General features: G+C 41.6%; 2 protein-coding genes across 2 annotated transcripts; one reads left to right on the forward strand and one right to left on the reverse strand.

The window, feature by feature from the left end:
* Positions 1 to 266: 266 nt before the first annotated feature.
* On the reverse strand, positions 267 to 7,512 carry DMRTB1 (DMRT like family B with proline rich C-terminal 1). Its single transcript, XM_048497859.1, has 4 exons — positions 7,086 to 7,512; positions 5,322 to 5,548; positions 2,590 to 2,735; positions 267 to 312 (listed from the first exon to the last, which is right to left on the reverse strand). The coding sequence occupies exons 1-4, from the start codon at positions 7,510 to 7,512 to the stop codon at positions 267 to 269; spliced, it is 846 nt and encodes a 281-aa protein (XP_048353816.1).
* Positions 7,513 to 15,011: 7,499 nt separating this feature from the next.
* LOC125433357 (phosphate carrier protein, mitochondrial-like) lies at positions 15,012 to 16,205 on the forward strand. The gene is made up of 2 exons (XM_048497860.1): positions 15,012 to 15,240; positions 15,277 to 16,205. The coding sequence occupies exons 1-2, from the start codon at positions 15,012 to 15,014 to the stop codon at positions 16,203 to 16,205; spliced, it is 1,158 nt and encodes a 385-aa protein (XP_048353817.1).
* Positions 16,206 to 18,567: the final 2,362 nt, after the last annotated feature.

Consider the following 18,567-nt stretch of genomic DNA (forward strand, 5'->3'; position numbering starts at 1 on the left):
TTAGAGAAAGAGTTTAAGTTTTCAGAACTACAGCCTGGAAATCTATGTCTGTGTAGGACATTATTAGTAAGTTGTGAACCTAACAATCCAAATGATATTATCCTATAAACTTGAATGACTGCATTAGGATTAACGTCAGTTTAAACCAAAACAAAAATAATGCTTTCAGAAATACACTACTTGTACATAACAAAACTGATTATTAGTGCATTTAATTATTAGAGTAGGAGGAAGATTGTCCATCGGTGTCTTCCTGAGAGGATGACTCACTGCTCACTCATCACTCCAGAATCCTGGCTGTCTACAGGGGCAGCAGAAACACAAAAATAAAAGTTATTTTAGCTTGTCTGAATTTCTCTCTATTTTATTGCTCTGAACAAAGAACTCAGAGAATTTCCACCATGGTATTTAGTTTCCAGTACACTTTTATTTATCCTAAATCAAATCAATCTTTTAAAAGCAAAGGCTAGGATCTCCCCGCTCCTCCCCAATTTTATATTGGTTTGTGTATGTCTGCCAGATCTGCAGATTATAGTCTAATTTCCTCAGTTACTACTGCCAATAGATATGTACTTCTCCATAAAGCTAAACTGTATTATATATTTATTGTACAAACAAACCATTAAACAAACCCCAAAAATTTCAAAGACAGTAACCTGGATAGTTTTGTTCTCTTATAATATGAGAATATTAGCACTTGGAAGTTATAACAATCAGTTTCCCTCCAACCTGCAACAGAATGTGCACGGGAGATGATACACGTATCCCCAGAAGATGAGATGCCAAAATAATCCATATATTTGGAAATCAAGAATATTGTCTCTGTTCATTTAACAGACATTTTTTTTAAGTCAGGACTTTATCATGTATCAGCCACTTGCCTTTGGGAGTTTGACTTTTTCAAAGATTACATGCACATTATGCAATAATGGCTAACTGAAAGACATATTCAGAGACAAGCGTGCTCATAAGGAATGCCAGAGTTAAAAAGGTGTATCATTTAAGAGTAGAAAGTTGTGGCAAGTCACTTGAGGGAGGAATGCATTGTGGCAAGGCATTCAAGGAAAAAGCACCTTGTCTGCAAAAGGAGAGGGGACACACATATAGTGTTTCTAAAGGCAAAAATACTTATCTTGAGATGAGTTGCTTTCAAAAAATATCTTCCCAGCTTGAGACAAATAGCTACTACAAAGTCATCACTGTTTCCAGTTTTCAGACTGGCTAATTATTACCAGGAAATAGCACCAATCTGTCTCCATAATGAGATGACGTAAGGAAGTTGTTGCAAGCAAGATTCCACCAGCTTCATATTGCCAACCAGCTGCCTCTTTCTTGTCCAGAAGCTGAAAATGAGTATTCTTCTTGTTCCTCCAAACCCTAGCAGCATATGCAGTATTACTAACCCTTGGAAGACACAAATCTTCCAAGCAGTAGGGCTTGTTCAGACCAGCTAAGGCCCCTTCCGCACATGTAGAATAATGCACTTTCAATCCACTTTCACGATTGTTTAGAAAGTGGATTTTGCTATTCTGCGCAGTAAAATCCAGTTGCAAAGTGCACTGAAAATGGATTGAAAGTGCATTATTCTGTATGTGAGAAAGGGACCTATGATATACTAGACCCATTCCCCGCCAACACGCCATCATTTTCATGAGCATAGAATTTATAAGCTTACAAAGTATGTGTGCATAGGCTTTACCCTACAATCAAGAATGCTGCTACCTTGAATGTTGCTGATCTTGGGGATGGAGTCTATGTGTGCATGTTTTGTTTACATGTAGACTCATGCCCGCAAGCTGATAATCATGTTTAGGTGAGGGTTTACTTTGGTCAGTCAGTACCTTAATTTTTCTTTGAATTAAGATTGTCGAAACTTTGAACTTGTATGACAGCAAAACTGGGGATTGATTTGTTCACTTTGTATATCTATAGCCGACCATTCCCACAAAGACTTTTGGAGAAATTTTTGCTTGATTTCAGAGATTTTGAAAGTACACACATACTACTCACCTCTGAACATTCAAGATGGCTGCAGCCGAAGATATGATATAGAAAATGAAAGGATTATGGTAAATAATAGAATACCATTAACTTAAACATGAAAGTGAAACCTCAGTTGCTGCATGTATATAAAGTGATCCTGAAACAGTTCAAAGGTAATGATATTCAATAAATGTCCTAAGGTTTTTTAAAAACATCCTTGGACTAAATTCAGACAAAACACAATAACATTGCAATTCAATGCACATTTACCCCATTAAATACAATGAGACTCGTTTCTAAGTAAACCTGCATGGGATTGTGCTGTAAAATGCAAGCAACAGGGATTCTTTGGACATACAGCAGCATTCAGTTCTGATCCATTTGATACATCAGAAAATGGAGGTGTGCAAGTCTCACAGACAAGGCCTTCAACCTATTTGGTTCTATTTTTAGGCCTCACTGAAAATGTGCTATCCAAAATGTGAATATCAAGAGGGCAAGCTGGCAAATTATTGGTTCTTTATTGTGTACATGTTCCAAATATCCACATGGGGCTTGTGCACTGAATATGCTGAAACTGGCTGAAGTCATTCTTATTCTTACTCACCTGATGTTTCCTTGGCAGTTTCAGTAACAACATTTAATGGGAGAGGTGGTGGAATGTAGTGAATCCCTGGCAGAAAGCCGCGAGGTATAAAAGGTGGTAGTGGAGTATAATAGCCTGGCTGAAAGTACCCACTAGCATCTTGAATCTATACAAAGACAAAGAACAAAAAACATACAGTCCAGTGTGAATTTGAGCTATAGTATCAGACTTGGAAAAGGTAGTATCCAGCACTCTAAGCTAAAATCTGTTTAAATAAGTTTAAAATCTGTCATCCAGTCCCATTAGTTGGGCTTATGAGGCTAAATATATTCTACTGTTCTACATGGACAATCACGAAATGTCTTAATCCAGCAAAACCCACACAAGCACTGCATACAGAATCATAGAGTTGGAAGACACCACCAGGGTCATCCACCAGGAACACATGATAAAAGAACTCCTGACAGATGGCCATCCAACCTCTGTTCAAAGGCCTCCAAAGAAGGAGACTCCACCATATTCTGAGGCAGTGTATTCCACTGCCAAACAGCCCTTGCTGTCAGGAAGTCCTTCCTAATGTTTCAGTGAAATCTCTTTTCCTGTACCTTGAATCCATTACTCCTTGTCCTAGTCTCTGGAGCAGCAGAAAACAAGCTTGCTCCCTCCTCAACATGACATCCCTTCAAATATTTAAACATATAATCCTTTAACCTTCTCTTCTCCAGACTAAACATACCCAGCTCTCTACATCTCTCCTCATAGCGCGTGGATTGCAGACCTTTTACAATTTTGGTTGCCCTTCTCTGGACATGGGCCAACTTGTCAATATCCTAGAACTGTGGTGCCCAGAACTGGACATAGTATTCCAGGTGAAGTCTAACCAATGCAGAATAGAGTGGTACTATTACTTCCCTTGATCCAGTCAATATACTTCTGTTGATGCAGCCTAGAACTGCACTGGCTTTCTTAGCTGCAACATCACACTGTTGACTCACGTCCAGCTTGTGTTTTAGTACGACTCCCATTTCCCTTTTACATGTATTGTTGTCAAGCCAGGTGATTTTTATTTTTTTCTGCCTAAGTGTAGTACCTTACTTTTCTCCCTATTGAAATTCATGTTGTTAGTTTTAGCCTAACTCTGTGATCTACCAAGGCCTTTTTGAATTCTGAATCTATCCTCTGGGGTATTAGCTAGCCCTTCTAATTTGGTGTCATCTGCGAATCTGATTAACATGTCCTCTATTCTATCATCTAAGTCATTTATAAAAATACTGAATAGCATTGGACCCAGGACAGAACAATGAAGCACCCCCACTGTTCAGTTCTGTCCAGGATGAAAATAAACCATTGGTGAGCACCATTTTGGTTTCGTCGGTCAACCAATTACAAATCCACCTAACAGTAGAATTATCTAGTCCACTTTTTAGTAGGGGTTTTTTTTGCAAGAATAGCATGGTGGACCTTGGCAAAGGCCTTACTAAAATCAAGGTATATCCACATCCAATTTGTACATAGTGTTCCTCTACACTGTGTTTAGCTGAATTGTGTACACATCCAGGAAGAACAATGCAGTGGGGACATTTGTGAACAAAAATACTTTTGTTATTTAAACTCCAGAGGTTGAGTTTCTGATACCCATATTGTAATTCCATTACTAAAACCAATTAAGTCATAGCTACCTTGTGCATGATTCTATATGCTTTTCTGTGGAAAGATCTGAGTGGAATTGTGAATTCATCCGCTGCAACTTCCTGGACCTCCTTGCTTGCAGAATGCTCCCATTGGGACCTAATGGCCAGTGCCTTCAGGCCCAAATGCCAAGCTGGGCACATCACTGCTGTCCCGCCGGGCCTGGCAACAGCCTCCCCATCCCCCCCCCCCAACTCACTGCTTGCTAGCCCATCTGCTTATAGTCCTTCAGGACTATTTTCTACTGTGGAAGCATGCACTTCCATCGCACCACTAGTGACCGGACTTACATCTTTCTGTGGAAAAGCGTACAGTCAATTTATATTCTTTCAAGAAAAAATGTTTAGCAGATAATTGTACAGACTCTCTCTCTCACACAAGTTAACTGAAAAGGGAGATGCACATCTAAAGTGCACCAAATGTCTATTCTCATTAAAAGCAAGACAACATTTGTATATGCATTTGATTTATGCTTGCAAGGACATATATATCTAAAAACAAGGATAGGTGAGGACATGCATTTTCTGCTGATACCCAAGCCCTTGATGAGAAGTAGAAAACTCAGTAGATTTATGCATCTCTATGAAAATTCTGTTTACTTACTTTCCAAGACAAATGTTGAAATTGTCTACTGCTGAGGTTAACTTTTCAGAAATGTTTCAAGACATGCACTCCTAAAACCCAAAGATAGTTGCATTGTGCTGTAATATAGACCAGGGATCCCCAACTTTTTTGAGCCTGTGGGCACATTTGGTAGGACACAGCATGGTAGGTGCAGCAACAAAATGACTGCTGCAAAACGATTGCCACAGTTTAACTTCAGTAACGCTGTGCAGATTCTTGTGTTATAATGGCAGCTGCTGCCAAAAAAAACAAAAAAAAGATTTTAAAAAATCAGCACAACAAATCAAATCTCCAATAGTCCATCAGACACCTTGCTGGGGAAAAGTCTTACCTGGCCCTTCCTAAAAATACTTGGTGAGTGCCAGAAAAAAATGGTGGGCACCATGGTGCCCACAGACACCATGTTGGGGATCTCTGGTATAGAGAAAACACTACTTACTGGCAAAGGGGCAACATTCCCTGGCCCAGGACTGCTGGGAAAATGGCTGAAACCTGTTTGCAGAGGTAACACTGATGCAGGGGGTGGACCTCTGTAGCCTGGTTGGTTGATAGTGAATCCCACAGAGAATGGATGGTAAGGGTACATCCCAGGATATACTTTGGGATGCTCTCTTTCTATGATTTCTGGGCATACAGTAGCACAGTCCTGAAGCAAAGTAGGATGGTCTACAGAAGAAATAAAACAGAATGACCTGGCTGAACGTATAGGATAGACAAGCATCAGCAGCAGTATTTGAGATTATTCCGTATTTTGAAAATGCTGTGCTTCTACTGTGAATATTCAGTGTGCCCTTTAGACATTTCCTCTACCAGCTGAAAACCCCTTCCCTAAAAACAGTAGCTTTGTGTAACTAAAAGAATTGTTTAAATTACTGAACACAAGGAGATTTTACTGGAGATGTCAGGGGTTATCTGCATGCAAAGCAGACACTCTACCACAGTCCCTCCCCTAAATATCTGAAGGAGACCATTGTTAGTCACACCTTAGCAAAATTATCATCAACATGTGATACTGAAACAAATTCGCACCCCATCTCTAGATTTGCAGTACATATGGATCTAACAATATATAGCAAACCTGATGTATTTGGAAACAATACATAAATTTATGCAGTATTGAGGAACTATTCATTCATCCTACCCAGAACAAGCTTCCTACTTAAACATTGATCAGAAGTTAGATCATCCAACAGTTCACTCTGCATTCCACATTTCTTCTATATAACAACTATCCAAACAATAAAATCTAATGTTCAGAAAATGTCTAGCTTTGCATATCTAGCTGCAAATATAAAATGTATGTTACAGAGCTAACTGCAGTACAGCTCTAAAACAGTAGAAGTACAGGCAAGACAAAATCCTGGAAAGTGGGTTGGTGTCAGGATCACATACCTTAAAAAAATTTTTTTTTTGAAAAAGTCCAGATTAGGAAACAATTCTGAATTTGAATATAACATATTCCCTGTTTAAATGTTTCAATTTTGTTTCTGAAATCCAACTATTCAGAACATCATTTTAGATCTTACTGAAGATTTTATTAAGATTTTAAGGTAGGTATGTTAGGAATTAGCTTGCCAAAATTATTATTTTTATGAGTTGTCCAAACTAGCCATAACTGAAATGTTGGGAGGAAATCTATACACTTGGATTTTTGCAGGAAAATCAAATTAGGAATTTCAATTCCTTGGGAAGTCCACCCCCCCCCCTTTCATTGTTTTCCAAAGCACAAAATCTAGATGTGAAATAAGCTTCCATAATAAGCCAGTAAAATCCCTCATTTAGACTTGCTTTGTGTTTTTATACCATATAAGAAATTTATTCTAGACAAATATTTCTTAGTTTATCTGCATGGCAAATTCCCTGCTGTAAAATATAGCACAGCATTCCAAGTTCAGAATCTCTTAGCCTTGTTGCTAAATTGCAGGTTCAACAGTATGCAAGACAGGGGCCCGGTTGCAAAAATCCATAAACAGTGCTTGGCTGCAGAAATCAAGTGATTATTTCTTTCTTTCTTTTTGAAACAATGAAACACAGCCAAACAGCCTCCAAGACTGGATTTCTGCAGCTACAAAGTCCTCAGCTAGGATATGGAAACTGCAAAATAAACCATACTACCTTGTCAAGCAAAAAGCAACCCCAGCTACCACTATCACTTAAGCAAAACAGACTGACCACCTTTGAAATACGATCAGTACACATATACCTAAGTCAATGAAGGTTGGAGAGCTGGGTTGAGGTGGTGTCTGGCAGGGCCCTGTTCTGTCACAGTTGCTGACTGCTGGAGTAGATTTGGCTCCTTCATGCACGACAGCCCCATGATTGCAGAGTACTGAGGTGTTCAGTCTTGAACTCTTTCTGGTACTAGCTACGGGGGTCACTTGTCCTTCACTGGGGCTGCCCTCAGTAGCTGGGAATGTTTCCCTGGGTGGAGAGTCTGGGCTCTGTCTCTTCAAGGCTTTCTGAGCAGCCATGATCTTCTGGCGTTCAGTGATGAGACCACATTTCTCACACCGGCACTGCTTCCAGCGACACTGGCCTGCATGGCCCTTGACTGGTACCACAAATCCATGGTTCCGGCAGCGTGAACACTTGGGGGCCCGAAGGGACTGAGCGATGTCTTGGGCCTCCATAGCAGGCTTTTCTTGCTATAGCTTCACAATCACAACTAGTACTGAAGTGCTGTATCTAAATAAAAATCAGCTCCTGTCTTGCAGAAAGTGGCTACATACTAGCAAGTTAGCTGGGAGTCTAGGCTAGATAAGGGAGGAGCCTCCGCCTTGATGAGCAAGAAAAGTTTTACCAGCAAAAAGGACCATTCAATAGTATTCCCCAACAGTCATTAATTAAAGTATTTGAACATGATTGTCCTTATTCAAAAGAGATTATCTACCATATGCATTTTGAACATATGTCTTCAGAAAAAAATAGTTTAAAACAAAACACTGGATTTCAAAAAGTCACATTGTTCCAGAAAAACAAGATTAGTTGAAATAATAAGCTATTGCAAACATAACTTATTTTTACATAAGTTTTTTTGTTTCTGACATATATTTGAATGTGTCTTAAGTAAATCTGTAGTTGTTACGCTTAGTAAATGATTATGCTGAATCTGCTGTTCTTTGCTATCCACTAATTTTACTGCATTATTGAATAGAATATGCTTCATTATGAACCCTACCTTGTCTTTGAGTCTTACTGAGTTAGTAATAAGATTAATAGCAAATTTCTTACAATTAGTGATGAAAGTGTAATTCAGGAAGCTTTTTTGTTTGTACTGTGAAACTAAGGCCGTTTCTGCACGGCCCATTTATGACGGCCTGGGGGCGCCAAAAAAGGGGCCCCCAGGCCGCCGTTCGCACAGGTGCCGCTGCTCTTCCCTCCCCCCAGGGCGGCGTCAAGCCGCCCTAAACAACAACCCTTTAAAGGGTTGTTGTTGGGGAGGGAGCGTCTTCCATGCGACGCGGTGCGAACCGCGCCGCCGGGAAGACGCTGTCTCCCGTCTCCGCCGCACTCACGGTGTCCTCCTCGTCGCCTGCGACGCCCCGCAGGCGACGAGGAGGACACCGTGAGTGAAGCGGGGGAGGGCGCAGAGGCGGCTCCGTGCGGAGCTGCCTGCCGTCTGCCGGCCTCCCCTTCGCAAGCGTGCGAGCAGGTTCCCGCCCCCACGTCGACAGAACTCCTGCCGGCGTGGGGGCGCCTCCTGGCCGTGCGGAAACGGCCTAAGTGAGATGTCAGGCAGCACTGAACATGTAGAAACCTTTGATAGTGCTATGGAAGACTGGTCTACTAATATAGAACGATGGCAGCAGTATCCTGAAGTCAATGATTCCCCTAGAAAATATGTAGCAGTATTGGTATGGGAGGGGGGAAATCGGTTTTACAAATTGATGCTCAAAGATGCAAGCAAATATTTTAAAGAAATAGGGCATGTTCAACATTCATTCAACATAACATTTATCAGCCAAGTTTTCCACTTTGATAATAAGTTAAAGGACAGGTTTAGGCACCAACTGGAAAGTGAATCTGTTTCCTCATTTATAGAAGAACTTTTTAAAAGCTTTCAGATCACTGTGATGTTAAAGACAGGCTTAATGGTGCATTAAGGAACATTTGTAAATGTTACAATGGGAGTAAAAGGACACTTTCAACTGAGAAAACTTGACTTTCAAATGTGCAGTAAAAATTGGAGTGTCAATGAAAACAGCATCTAGGAATGCAATGGAACTCTATAGAAAACCTACAGAGGAAACCAGTGCAAAGAATGGCTGCTGAACAAAGGAACAACCGATAGAATCACAGGTTACCAGGATGACAAAAGATTCTATTTCCTGGCTGAGTGAGGGTTCAGGGGAGGATGTTGAGGAAAATGCAATAAAAAGAGACCTATTCAAAAGGTATGTGGTATTACAAAGAGTACAGAAAGTTTCACACCGTAGCATAAGCAGCAAAATGCCAAAGCCCATGCCTTTGACTCAGAGAGTACTACCTCAGACTGTGGGAGTAGTCGGGCAAGCCTGAAAATACATTTGGCAAAACAGTCAAATCATATATTTGGTTGTCACTAATTGTAGCTGGAAAAGCGTTCAAGATAGAGCTGGACACATGGGCTGCTATGTCTGTTACCTCATAAGCAAAATATGAAAAAAAACCTTGCAGATGTTAAAATGAATTAAATATCTCTATGGTAAAGACATGCACAGGATGAAAAAATAGTGTCCTTGGGAGTGATACAAAGTGATGAACGTAATAACAGCAAAAAAATGTTTAAAATGTTTGCTATTGATGTTATAACTAATTCCATAATTGATGTTATAACTAATTGATGTTATAACAGAAAGATTCACAAACAAACTTGGGTTAATAGCTAAGCATATGCTGTTTGAAAATGCAGTAAGTTGAAAATGCAATGTAGCAGATCATCAGATATTAACAAAACATAACAAACAAAACACTTCTCCCCTTTTTTGTCATGATTACAGCTGACTTACAGTAACCCCATCAGGTTTTCAGGACCGGCCTTGGTTACAACCTGGACTTCCTTGGCGATCTCCTATCCAAATACTGACCCTGGTTAGCTTCTAAGAACTGAAAAAAAATTGCTATCCTGATATATCCAGTTAATTGTTAGGTAACAACAATCCTTCTCATGTTGTTCTGAGGTGATATGGTTGCTTCAACCTTTTCCTCTTCTGCTGTAGAATAAGATGGGATATAAATTGAACTGATCAAATAAATAAAGAGATCTATCAGAATGATGTTTCTTACTGATTTAAACATGCAAATGCACCCCTTGAAAAGGGGCACTTTTATAATTAGACTCGTCTATGCTACATTTACATTGTTTTTATTTTATTGTGAAAATAATTTTCCATGCAATTACTCTGCAGAACTTATAAACTTTTATGTCTTGATCTACACGTTGATTAGTCTCCATTCCATTAAAAACAACCATTAACTGCATTTTCAAATAATTCTGTACTCTGTAATGTCAAAGACTTTCACTGCTGGAATCAACTGGCTGTTGTGAGTTTCCCAGGCTGTGTGGCCATCAGATGTGTAACCAGGGAAGGCTTGAGCCCCAGGCACTCCTTGGGGTTGGGGTGCAAGAAGAGCCCCCACCTCAATTATCTAATTTGGTCTTGCCACCTAGAAGTAAACTAATTGCTTTTTTCCGCAGCAGCAGCAGCAACGGGGTGGGGGGCTGCAGGGGGAAGAAAAGTGGCCCACATTACCCCTTCCACTGTTGCCGAAAAAAGCCTCTGGTTGCTTTAAAATTTCCACACAACATGAATAAAACGTTTTGAGATTGAAATATAAAACATTTTCTGCTGGAATTCTGCACAACTAACGTTTGGAAACCTTTACAAAATTCCCTCCAAGTGTTTTATATTAAAAATGCTAAATAGCTTTTCTTTTTCCCCTAGTTGCTTTCCCAACATTTTCTGCTTGCTTTGCAGAAAGCAGAGAACATTTTCTTTTTCCTGCCTGATTTACCAGTTTCACTTTTGTTTTCTCTGCAGTTCAACCCACTATTTTCTGCTGCTGCGGAGAGTCTTTATGCCTGCCTTGTTTGCTGAAAGTTTCCCACAGAGGTTTCCTCAGTTAGCAGCTCATCAGCGCATTTAACTGTAACCATATATGAATAAAGTTTGTTTTGCCTGGTGATCCTGTGCACCTGTCATTTTTTCTTTTTTTCCCTTTTTGTTTTAAGGGAGGTGTCGGCATAGTTACATAGTCTTGATATGAGAATCGCAGCTGCTCAGAGGGCTGGTCTACCATATGTTAAGGTCTACCTGCGATTGAAAGTAATGGATACACCTATCCTCCATGGAGGACAGGTATACCCATTGCTTCTTAATGTGAGGTAGACCAGCCCTCCAAGCGGCTGCAATTCTCATGCCATGATGCCATAGCTACGCAGACACCTCCAGCAAAACGAAAAGCAAAAAAAGTAACAACATGTACACGGAATTGCAAAGCAAAATAAACTTTATTCATGTACCTTTTGCAGTGAAATCGTGTGCAAATGAGCTGCTAACATGAAAATAGAGAGAGGGACAGAGAATCTCTGCAGCACAAACTGGCAGGCACAACAAAATGAAACTGTCAAGTTTCAGTCAGCCAGTGTAGTGGAGAAGGCAGCAAAAAGAACCATTTTGGGAGGCAACACTTTATTTCTCCCATGCTGTGTAGAAGAAAAAAGCAAAAGCAGTTCTTTTTAAAATGTTTGCAAGATGTTTAAATTCCTTTGTGTGGAATGGGCCTATGTTTCACAGATCCCTAGTATGCAAACTGCCCTTATAGTTAACAAAAGTGTCCTCCTGCTAACACGGAGAAAACACATGTATTATGAAATATTACTTACTGATATCTTAACCCTGTGTGTGTGGGTGCCATCAACTCACAGTAGGGTTTTCAAGGCAAGAGACATTCAGAGGTAGCTTGCCATTACCTTCATCCATATGGGCTGAGTTTGGAGAGAACTGTACCTGACCCAAGGTCACCCAGCAGTCTTCATGGTGAGGAGTGGAGAATCGAATCTGTTTTTTCAGATTAAAGTCTGTCGCCCTTAACCACTATGTATACTAGGGTCAAAATACAGACCAACACTCAAAAGAAATGCAGGAGGATAAGGAAATGTATTGAATGAACAGAAAGAGAAACAAGTTCAATCTAGTAAATAAAAATAAAGACATTACAGAAAGCCTACCCCTCCCTTGCATGCCACCCCTCACCCCTCCCTCCCTCCCATTCCCTTGCATGCCACCCCTCCCCCTCCCTTCGCTAGGGTGGGTGGGCCATGTCCAGATGCCGGGCCCCCTCCCCCTCCCTTGCATGCCATCCTTTACTCCTTCCCTCCCCTTCCCTTGCATGCCACCCCTTCCTCCCCTCTCTCCCTCTGCTAGGGTGGGTGGGCCATGTCCAGATGCTGGGGCCCCTCCCTCCCCTCCCTTGCATGCCACCCCTCCCTCCCTCCCCGCAAAGTTTAGTTGCCCTATACCAGTGGTGGCGAACCTTTGGCACTCCAGATGTTATGGACTACAATTCCCATCAGCCCCTGCCAGCATGGCCAATTGGCTGATGGGAATTGTAGTCCATAACATCTGGAGTGCCAAAGGTTCGCCACCACGGCCCTATATGCTTGCAGAATTCTCTCTATTCACTTTCTCCATCTGTTGCATAATTGTATAACCCTCACTCAGGTGCCCCCCCTTAGCCATATTTTATTCTAAGCTGAAAAATCCCAGACTCTTCAAACTCTTCTCACAGAAAGGATGCTCCAGCTCCTCAGTTTTAGGAGCTCCTCAGCTGCCCAGAATGCAGAATATTAGACAACTCCCCAGATTTTGTTGGATTGCCTACCTCCAGGCGGGGCCTGGAGATCTTCCAAAATTACAATTGATCTTCCCACTACTGAGTGTAAATGCATACCGGTATGTAAATGCATATGTGAAGTACAACATAATTTAAACCCTTTCCCTACCTGGTACTAAGGTAGAATATACAAGAGGAGAATTAAACATATACAAGCCTGCTTCCTGAAGACCGCAGGACAGCTCCAGAAAGGAAACTTGACCAGACTGAAAAAGCAAAGCAAAATAGGGTGGAAAAGCAGAGAAACTAATTATGAAGTTGGGGTGGTGGGCTGGGATCCAAAACCAGCTACAAAATGGATGGCACTTTGCTGCCTAAACCAAGGCTGTTTCTGCACGGCCACGCTCTGACTTAACCCCCCCGGGATCGTTCACACGAATTGTCCCGGTTGCGGTGGGGCAGACGGCACAGCCTCAGTGCAGGCTGTGCCGTCCCCCAAATGCCTTAGTGTGTCTTCCGGCCTCCGGCATGTCGCACAGGCCAGGGGACACGCCCCCCCTGCCCTGCGCGACAGCTCAGAAGTCACAGGGCAGGGAGGCGTGTCCCCTGGCCTGTGCGACGCGCCGGAGGCCAGAGGACACGGTAAGGCATTTGGGAAAGGGGGGGGGGTGAATGGCGCCTTCCAGCAACTGCCGTTCGCACGGCAGCGGTTGGAAGCTGCTGTTTCCCAAAAACCTCGCTCGGGGAGCAATGTTGGGAAACAGCTGCGCCCCCCATGCGAACAGCTCCCTAGGGACGGCGTTTTTGCCATCCCTAGGGCGCTGTTATTGGTTCATGCGGAAAGGGCCCAAGACTACTCACATTCAAATACAAAATGTATTAGAGCAACATAGTCCAACTAAGAAGGGCATCCTAAAGAGATCCTTTCTCTTCCTGCCCACAGACAAGGCTAAGCCCTTCCAACAGTGATCACAATGGGACGGAACCACCGTAGCTTTCTATACATGATAGTCTTTGGTCACAACTGTTCAACGACTCAAAATCACCAGTTCTCTGGAATCCAGTCCTTTGGAACATAACTTATAATAGAAAAAATAAGTGAATAAACACACAGAGGTGACTGTTTTCTTTGAGAATCCATATACTATCAATATCCTGGACGCTACTTTCTTTCTGCCATTGTTTTGTTTTCTTTCACTATATTTCACTTCTTAACTACCACAACATTTATTTGGTTTAATTCTCACAACCTTCCTTTTTTTTGAACAAGTACAAATTAATATTAGTAACTAATGTGTATCTCAAGAAGATCAAAATGGCATGCTATCCCAGCAAAATTCCCATGAAATAATTTAGTTTGAGTGATTTACCAAAGGATGTGCCTCAACAGCCATAGCACACCCCATGCAAGTGACTTACTGAGTGAAAATACTAGAAAGCTGTTGTCGGTGGCATTCTTTCTTTCATCCCCTGAATTTACACTTTTTACTACCTATCCCTGGGGCAAGGGGAGAGGGGAGGCACACTGAGTTAATTGACACTGATGATTTTAAGATGCTTGCATAAATTCACATTAAAAATTAATGTGATCACTGTTACACTGTGAGGCCGCTTCTTCCTCAAGTGAACTTCTTCTAATAATGCGAGTTTAATAATGCGAGTTTCATCATTATGAAAAGAACCCTATATTTTAGGGCTACCAGGCCTAGATTGGGGAATTTTAAGGGTACAGCCTGAGGAGAGTGTGGCTTGGGGAAGGGAGGAACCTCAGTGGGGTATAATGCCACAGAGTCCACCTTTCAAAGTGTCTATTTCTCAAGGGGAACCTTTCTCCATAGTCTGGAGATCAATTGTAACAGCAGGAGACCTCTAGTCACCACCTGGTGGTTGGCAACCCTACACATTTTGCATACAGTTAACAGCTTTTTCACCCCTTTATCCTGCAGACACTATTTGGCCACTAGAGGCGTGACTGCCATTAGCAAACAATCTGAACTATAGAGAAATGTGTAAAGTGTCTCATTACATATTATATATTAGACTTATTGGGAAGGTCTAGGCAAAGTCTCTATGTTTAGAATTCTGGAGTTACTGGCAGTTGGGAGGCAGCAACAGTCCCAGACATTTCCAGGCCTTGTCTTGAATTTGAATATGCCCTGCCCTCTTGCAAATTTGGGGAACTGCAGTTCTTAGAAGGTGGAGCCTCCGAGCCTCCAGGTATTTTCACCACAAACCCTGTATGCTACAGCTGCCTGTTGTTCCTGGAGTGTTAATAGAAGAACTCTATTAACTCAGCAGTCAAGATAAAGTGGAAATGGAGGTTCCTAAGTGCAGCACACATTCCTGCTCAAAGTTCTGGTCCCGGTTTTGGGCACTTGCTTGCTCTTCTTGGAGCTCAGAGAAGAACAGTGAAAGCTCTATTACACCTCTTCAGTGTGAGGCCTTAAGCAGCCATGAAAAAATGGGTGCACAGCCTTCCAGCAACAGCATTCCAGCCTCTCTGCACAAACATCAGCCCTGCCTTTCAGCAGCTTCCATAACCAGTTGGGTGATGCCATCTCCTCCCCCACCACCAGAAGAAGAATATAGCTGTGAGTTTGGGTCACTAAAGTATCTGTTGCTTTGTTCTCTGGGTGGTGTCGTGAGCTGTGGATTAACTCATACAGCAGTAGTGCCACTAGATGTGGTGAAATGCCGAATGCAGGTGGAACCTAAACGCTATCGGGGACTTGTGCAAGGCCTTACTCTTACAGTGAATGAGGAGGGAATGAATGGTCTTGTCAAGGGATGGGCCCCAACAGCCATAGGTTACTCCATGCAAGGACTTTGCAAGTTTGGCCTTTATGAGACCTTTAAGATATATTATACTGAATTGTTGGGACCTGAATATGCTTATTTGTGGCGGACAAGCCTCTATCTGGCTGCCTCAGCCAGTGCTGAGTTCTTTGCTGACATTGCTCTGTCCCCAATGGAAGCAGTCAAGGTACGAATTCAGACCCAGGAAGGCTATGCCAGTAGACTGCGGGATGCCGCTCCAAAGATGTTCCTTGAAGAGGGGCTGTGGGCTTTCTACAAAGGAGTGGCTCCCCTCTGGATGCGCCAGATTCCTTATACCATGATGAAGTTTGCCTGTTTTGAACGAACTGTAGAGGCGATCTATAAACATCTCATTCCCAAGCCCCGCGACGAGTGCACCAAAATGGAACAACTTGGAGTCACCTTTGTTGGTGGTTATATTGCTGGCGTCTTCTGTGCTATAGTCTCACACCCAGCTGACTCTGTGGTATCTGTACTCAACAAAGAAAAGGGCAGCACTGCCACTGATGTCCTCAAGAGGCTGGGCATATATGGCATCTGGAAAGGTCTCTTCACCCGTATCCTGATGATTGGTACCCTCACTGCCCTGCAATGGTTCATCTATGATTCAGTTAAAGTTTACCTCAAGCTCCCTCGGCCCCCACCACCTGAGATGCCTGCCTCTTTGAAAGAGAGTTTGTCATTAAAATAGACCCCTAAACAGTTCTTCACTGTTGTGTTTCAGAGACCTTGTTGTTCTATTTAAGGTCTGCCTTGTATGTGATTATCAGTGGACTATGGACCTTATTCTAGTTCAAACTAATATATTAAGCTATTTAAAGCATCTACTTACTGCAGCATTGATGCTTATAGTTTAGCAGAATAACAGTTCTGGAATTTTGTTTTAGTATAAATTGTGCTTGAAATACAAAGCGCATAATGTGAATTATAGTTTTTACAGCACTATTTAATATGTTAAGGTTAACATTATTAGCAGCTAGTAGTTTTGATGGTTGTTGATTCTTTGTCAAGTTCTTAATAGTCAGTAACAAATGGCATCCTCTAGTGTGCATCAGTGAAATCTGACAAGCCACATACTCTAAAGTACGTTTAAATTCAATAAGTGTACATGTGAGGATCTCAGTAGCTGTTCAAAAAATCCATTTATTCATGAGAAAGAGATCTTGCATTTGCAGCAGGACTGTTTGTGTGTCTTTTGAAAGGTTAATTAACTGCTTGGGTCTTTAAAACATTTGCAGTCCAGCACCTGATCTTCTGGCAAGCAGCAAACTAGACTCCTTCTGCATGCAGGTAGATGTGGCTCACTTACATCTTATAGTCATTGTCCTTATGTTTATTGGACAACTGATGTCTCTTTACAGAGGCATAGTAACCCCTGATTATGGGTATCAAACTTTTCTTTAACAAACACCCCAAAACTTTTGTATAACAATGGCAAAGGTAGCATACTGTGGGAAAGAACTCCACTATCCTGGAAACTCAGCTAAAATGTGAATTTGTGTGTTATATTAACCCATATGTTGTTCCTTCTCAATGATGTATTTTTTGTTTCCCTACATTTTCACATACACATTGAAATTGTTAACATAGCAAATAAAGTTGTTGTGATAATACAGGGGTGGTTTTTTCAAAAAATAAAAAATAAAAAGCAGCATGTCAGGAAGAAGATTACGTACGAACTACATGGATTTATATGTTTTGAATGAAGGAATGTTCAGTTATGCACCCACTTAGAGTTCAGTGGGGTTACTGTCTTGACAAAAATGTACTACTTCAGTGATGAGTAGGTGTCAGAGTAGTACTTCAGACCCAGCAGAGCTATATGTAATGTGTGCATGTTAAAAGCTATATTTCAGAGACTTCTGCTGTGAAACATATATTTGAAGAAAGTTAAAAGGAGTTAATATTTTAGGCAGAAATTTTAAAACATAGCTATATCTCTTTCACTGAGATCCTTGTACTCTGTCCTAACTGGCATTTTTAAAAAAAACACATTTGAGTCTCTCCTGTTGTTTGTACCACATGTAACAGATATTAATATAGAACAATAGGACATCGAACATTGATATTTTGCCTATATTTTCTTTAGTCAATATGACTTTATTTATTTATTTATTTATTTGTTCCACTTTTATCCCCCCCCGAAGGGCTCTATGTATTGCATATGTATTATAGTCTGAATGAAGCTTTTTCTGTCAAAATACTTTTAGGGTTGTTTCACGTAATATTTTACCATGAGAAGTACAAAGAGTTGACATTCATGGAAGTAGGATGGCATATATGAATGTGGAATATCAGAGGTTTTTTTACAGTTAGAGGCAATAATTTTTACCTATTTACCTTGAACTTTGGGATGCAGATTATCACAGGTTTATTCTAAGTGAAGCATAGTGTATCAGTGTATGCTCATTAAAGCCTACAACTATTCTGGGAGATACAAAAAAGCTACAACTGGATATGGTTCAGTAGTGAGCATTTGTAGGCTATAACTTTTGTACAATGCTCTTGTTCCAGCTGAAGGAATAGTTTTAAATTCTAATTAATTATGCTACAGAGCAGGATTGATATTTATCCCCTAATATGGGCTGATAGAATGAGCACCTTAGTGGTAGAAAAATTGGAACAGGTCACTAACAGTGCAATCTGAGGAGGGAGGCGGGCAAAACCCCTCAGAAAGCTGTGTGACCCCAGCACCAGCTTAAATGCCACTTGTGCCACTGTAAGGGGTGTTCACTCTGGCACTGAGGTGCTTACGCTGGTGTTGGGAAGCTGAATAGCAGCATGATGCTCAGGTGCCAGTGCCTCCGCAGAGCCAGTGCTGCTCTGGCACAGTGTCAGTACCAAAGGAGGCAGTCCTGGGGGCATGACTAGGTTTAGTAGCTTCCTGAGCTCTTTTGGCCCAGGAATACGCCCATTTGCCAGCATTGGCTTATGCCGGCAAAATGGTAAGCGCAACCTATGGAGCTGCACAGAGCAGTTCCATGGGGGTTCTGGGAAATGTCCCTGTTGGCTTGCTGGCCATGGCCACAGCAAACCCCCTCCCCCCAGGACTG

Source organism: Sphaerodactylus townsendi, linkage group LG05 (genome assembly GCF_021028975.2).
Source record: "Sphaerodactylus townsendi isolate TG3544 linkage group LG05, MPM_Stown_v2.3, whole genome shotgun sequence".
Classification (NCBI taxonomy): Eukaryota; Metazoa; Chordata; class Lepidosauria; order Squamata; family Sphaerodactylidae; genus Sphaerodactylus; species Sphaerodactylus townsendi.

What these genes read in the sequence shown, in the direction of transcription:
- DMRTB1 (XM_048497859.1), bottom strand. Translation starts at nt 7,512, where the DNA reads ATGGAGGCCCAAGACATCGCTCAGTCCCTTCGGGCCCCCAAGTGTTCA. An exon ending in GGAATGTTGCCCCTTTGCCA is followed by an intron (nt 2,736 to 5,321) that starts GTAAGTAGTGTT and finishes GTCTTTGTATAG; the next exon opens with ATTCAAGATGCTAGTGGGTA. An exon ending in ACTGCCAAGGAAACATCAGG is followed by an intron (nt 313 to 2,589) that starts TGAGTAAGAATA and finishes TTGTGTTTCTGC; the next exon opens with TGCCCCTGTAGACAGCCAGG.
- LOC125433357 (XM_048497860.1), top strand. Translation starts at nt 15,012, where the DNA reads ATGGAGGTTCCTAAGTGCAGCACACATTCCTGCTCAAAGTTCTGGTCC. An exon ending in TTCAGCAGCTTCCATAACCA is followed by an intron (nt 15,241 to 15,276) that starts GTTGGGTGATGC and finishes CACCACCAGAAG; the next exon opens with AAGAATATAGCTGTGAGTTT.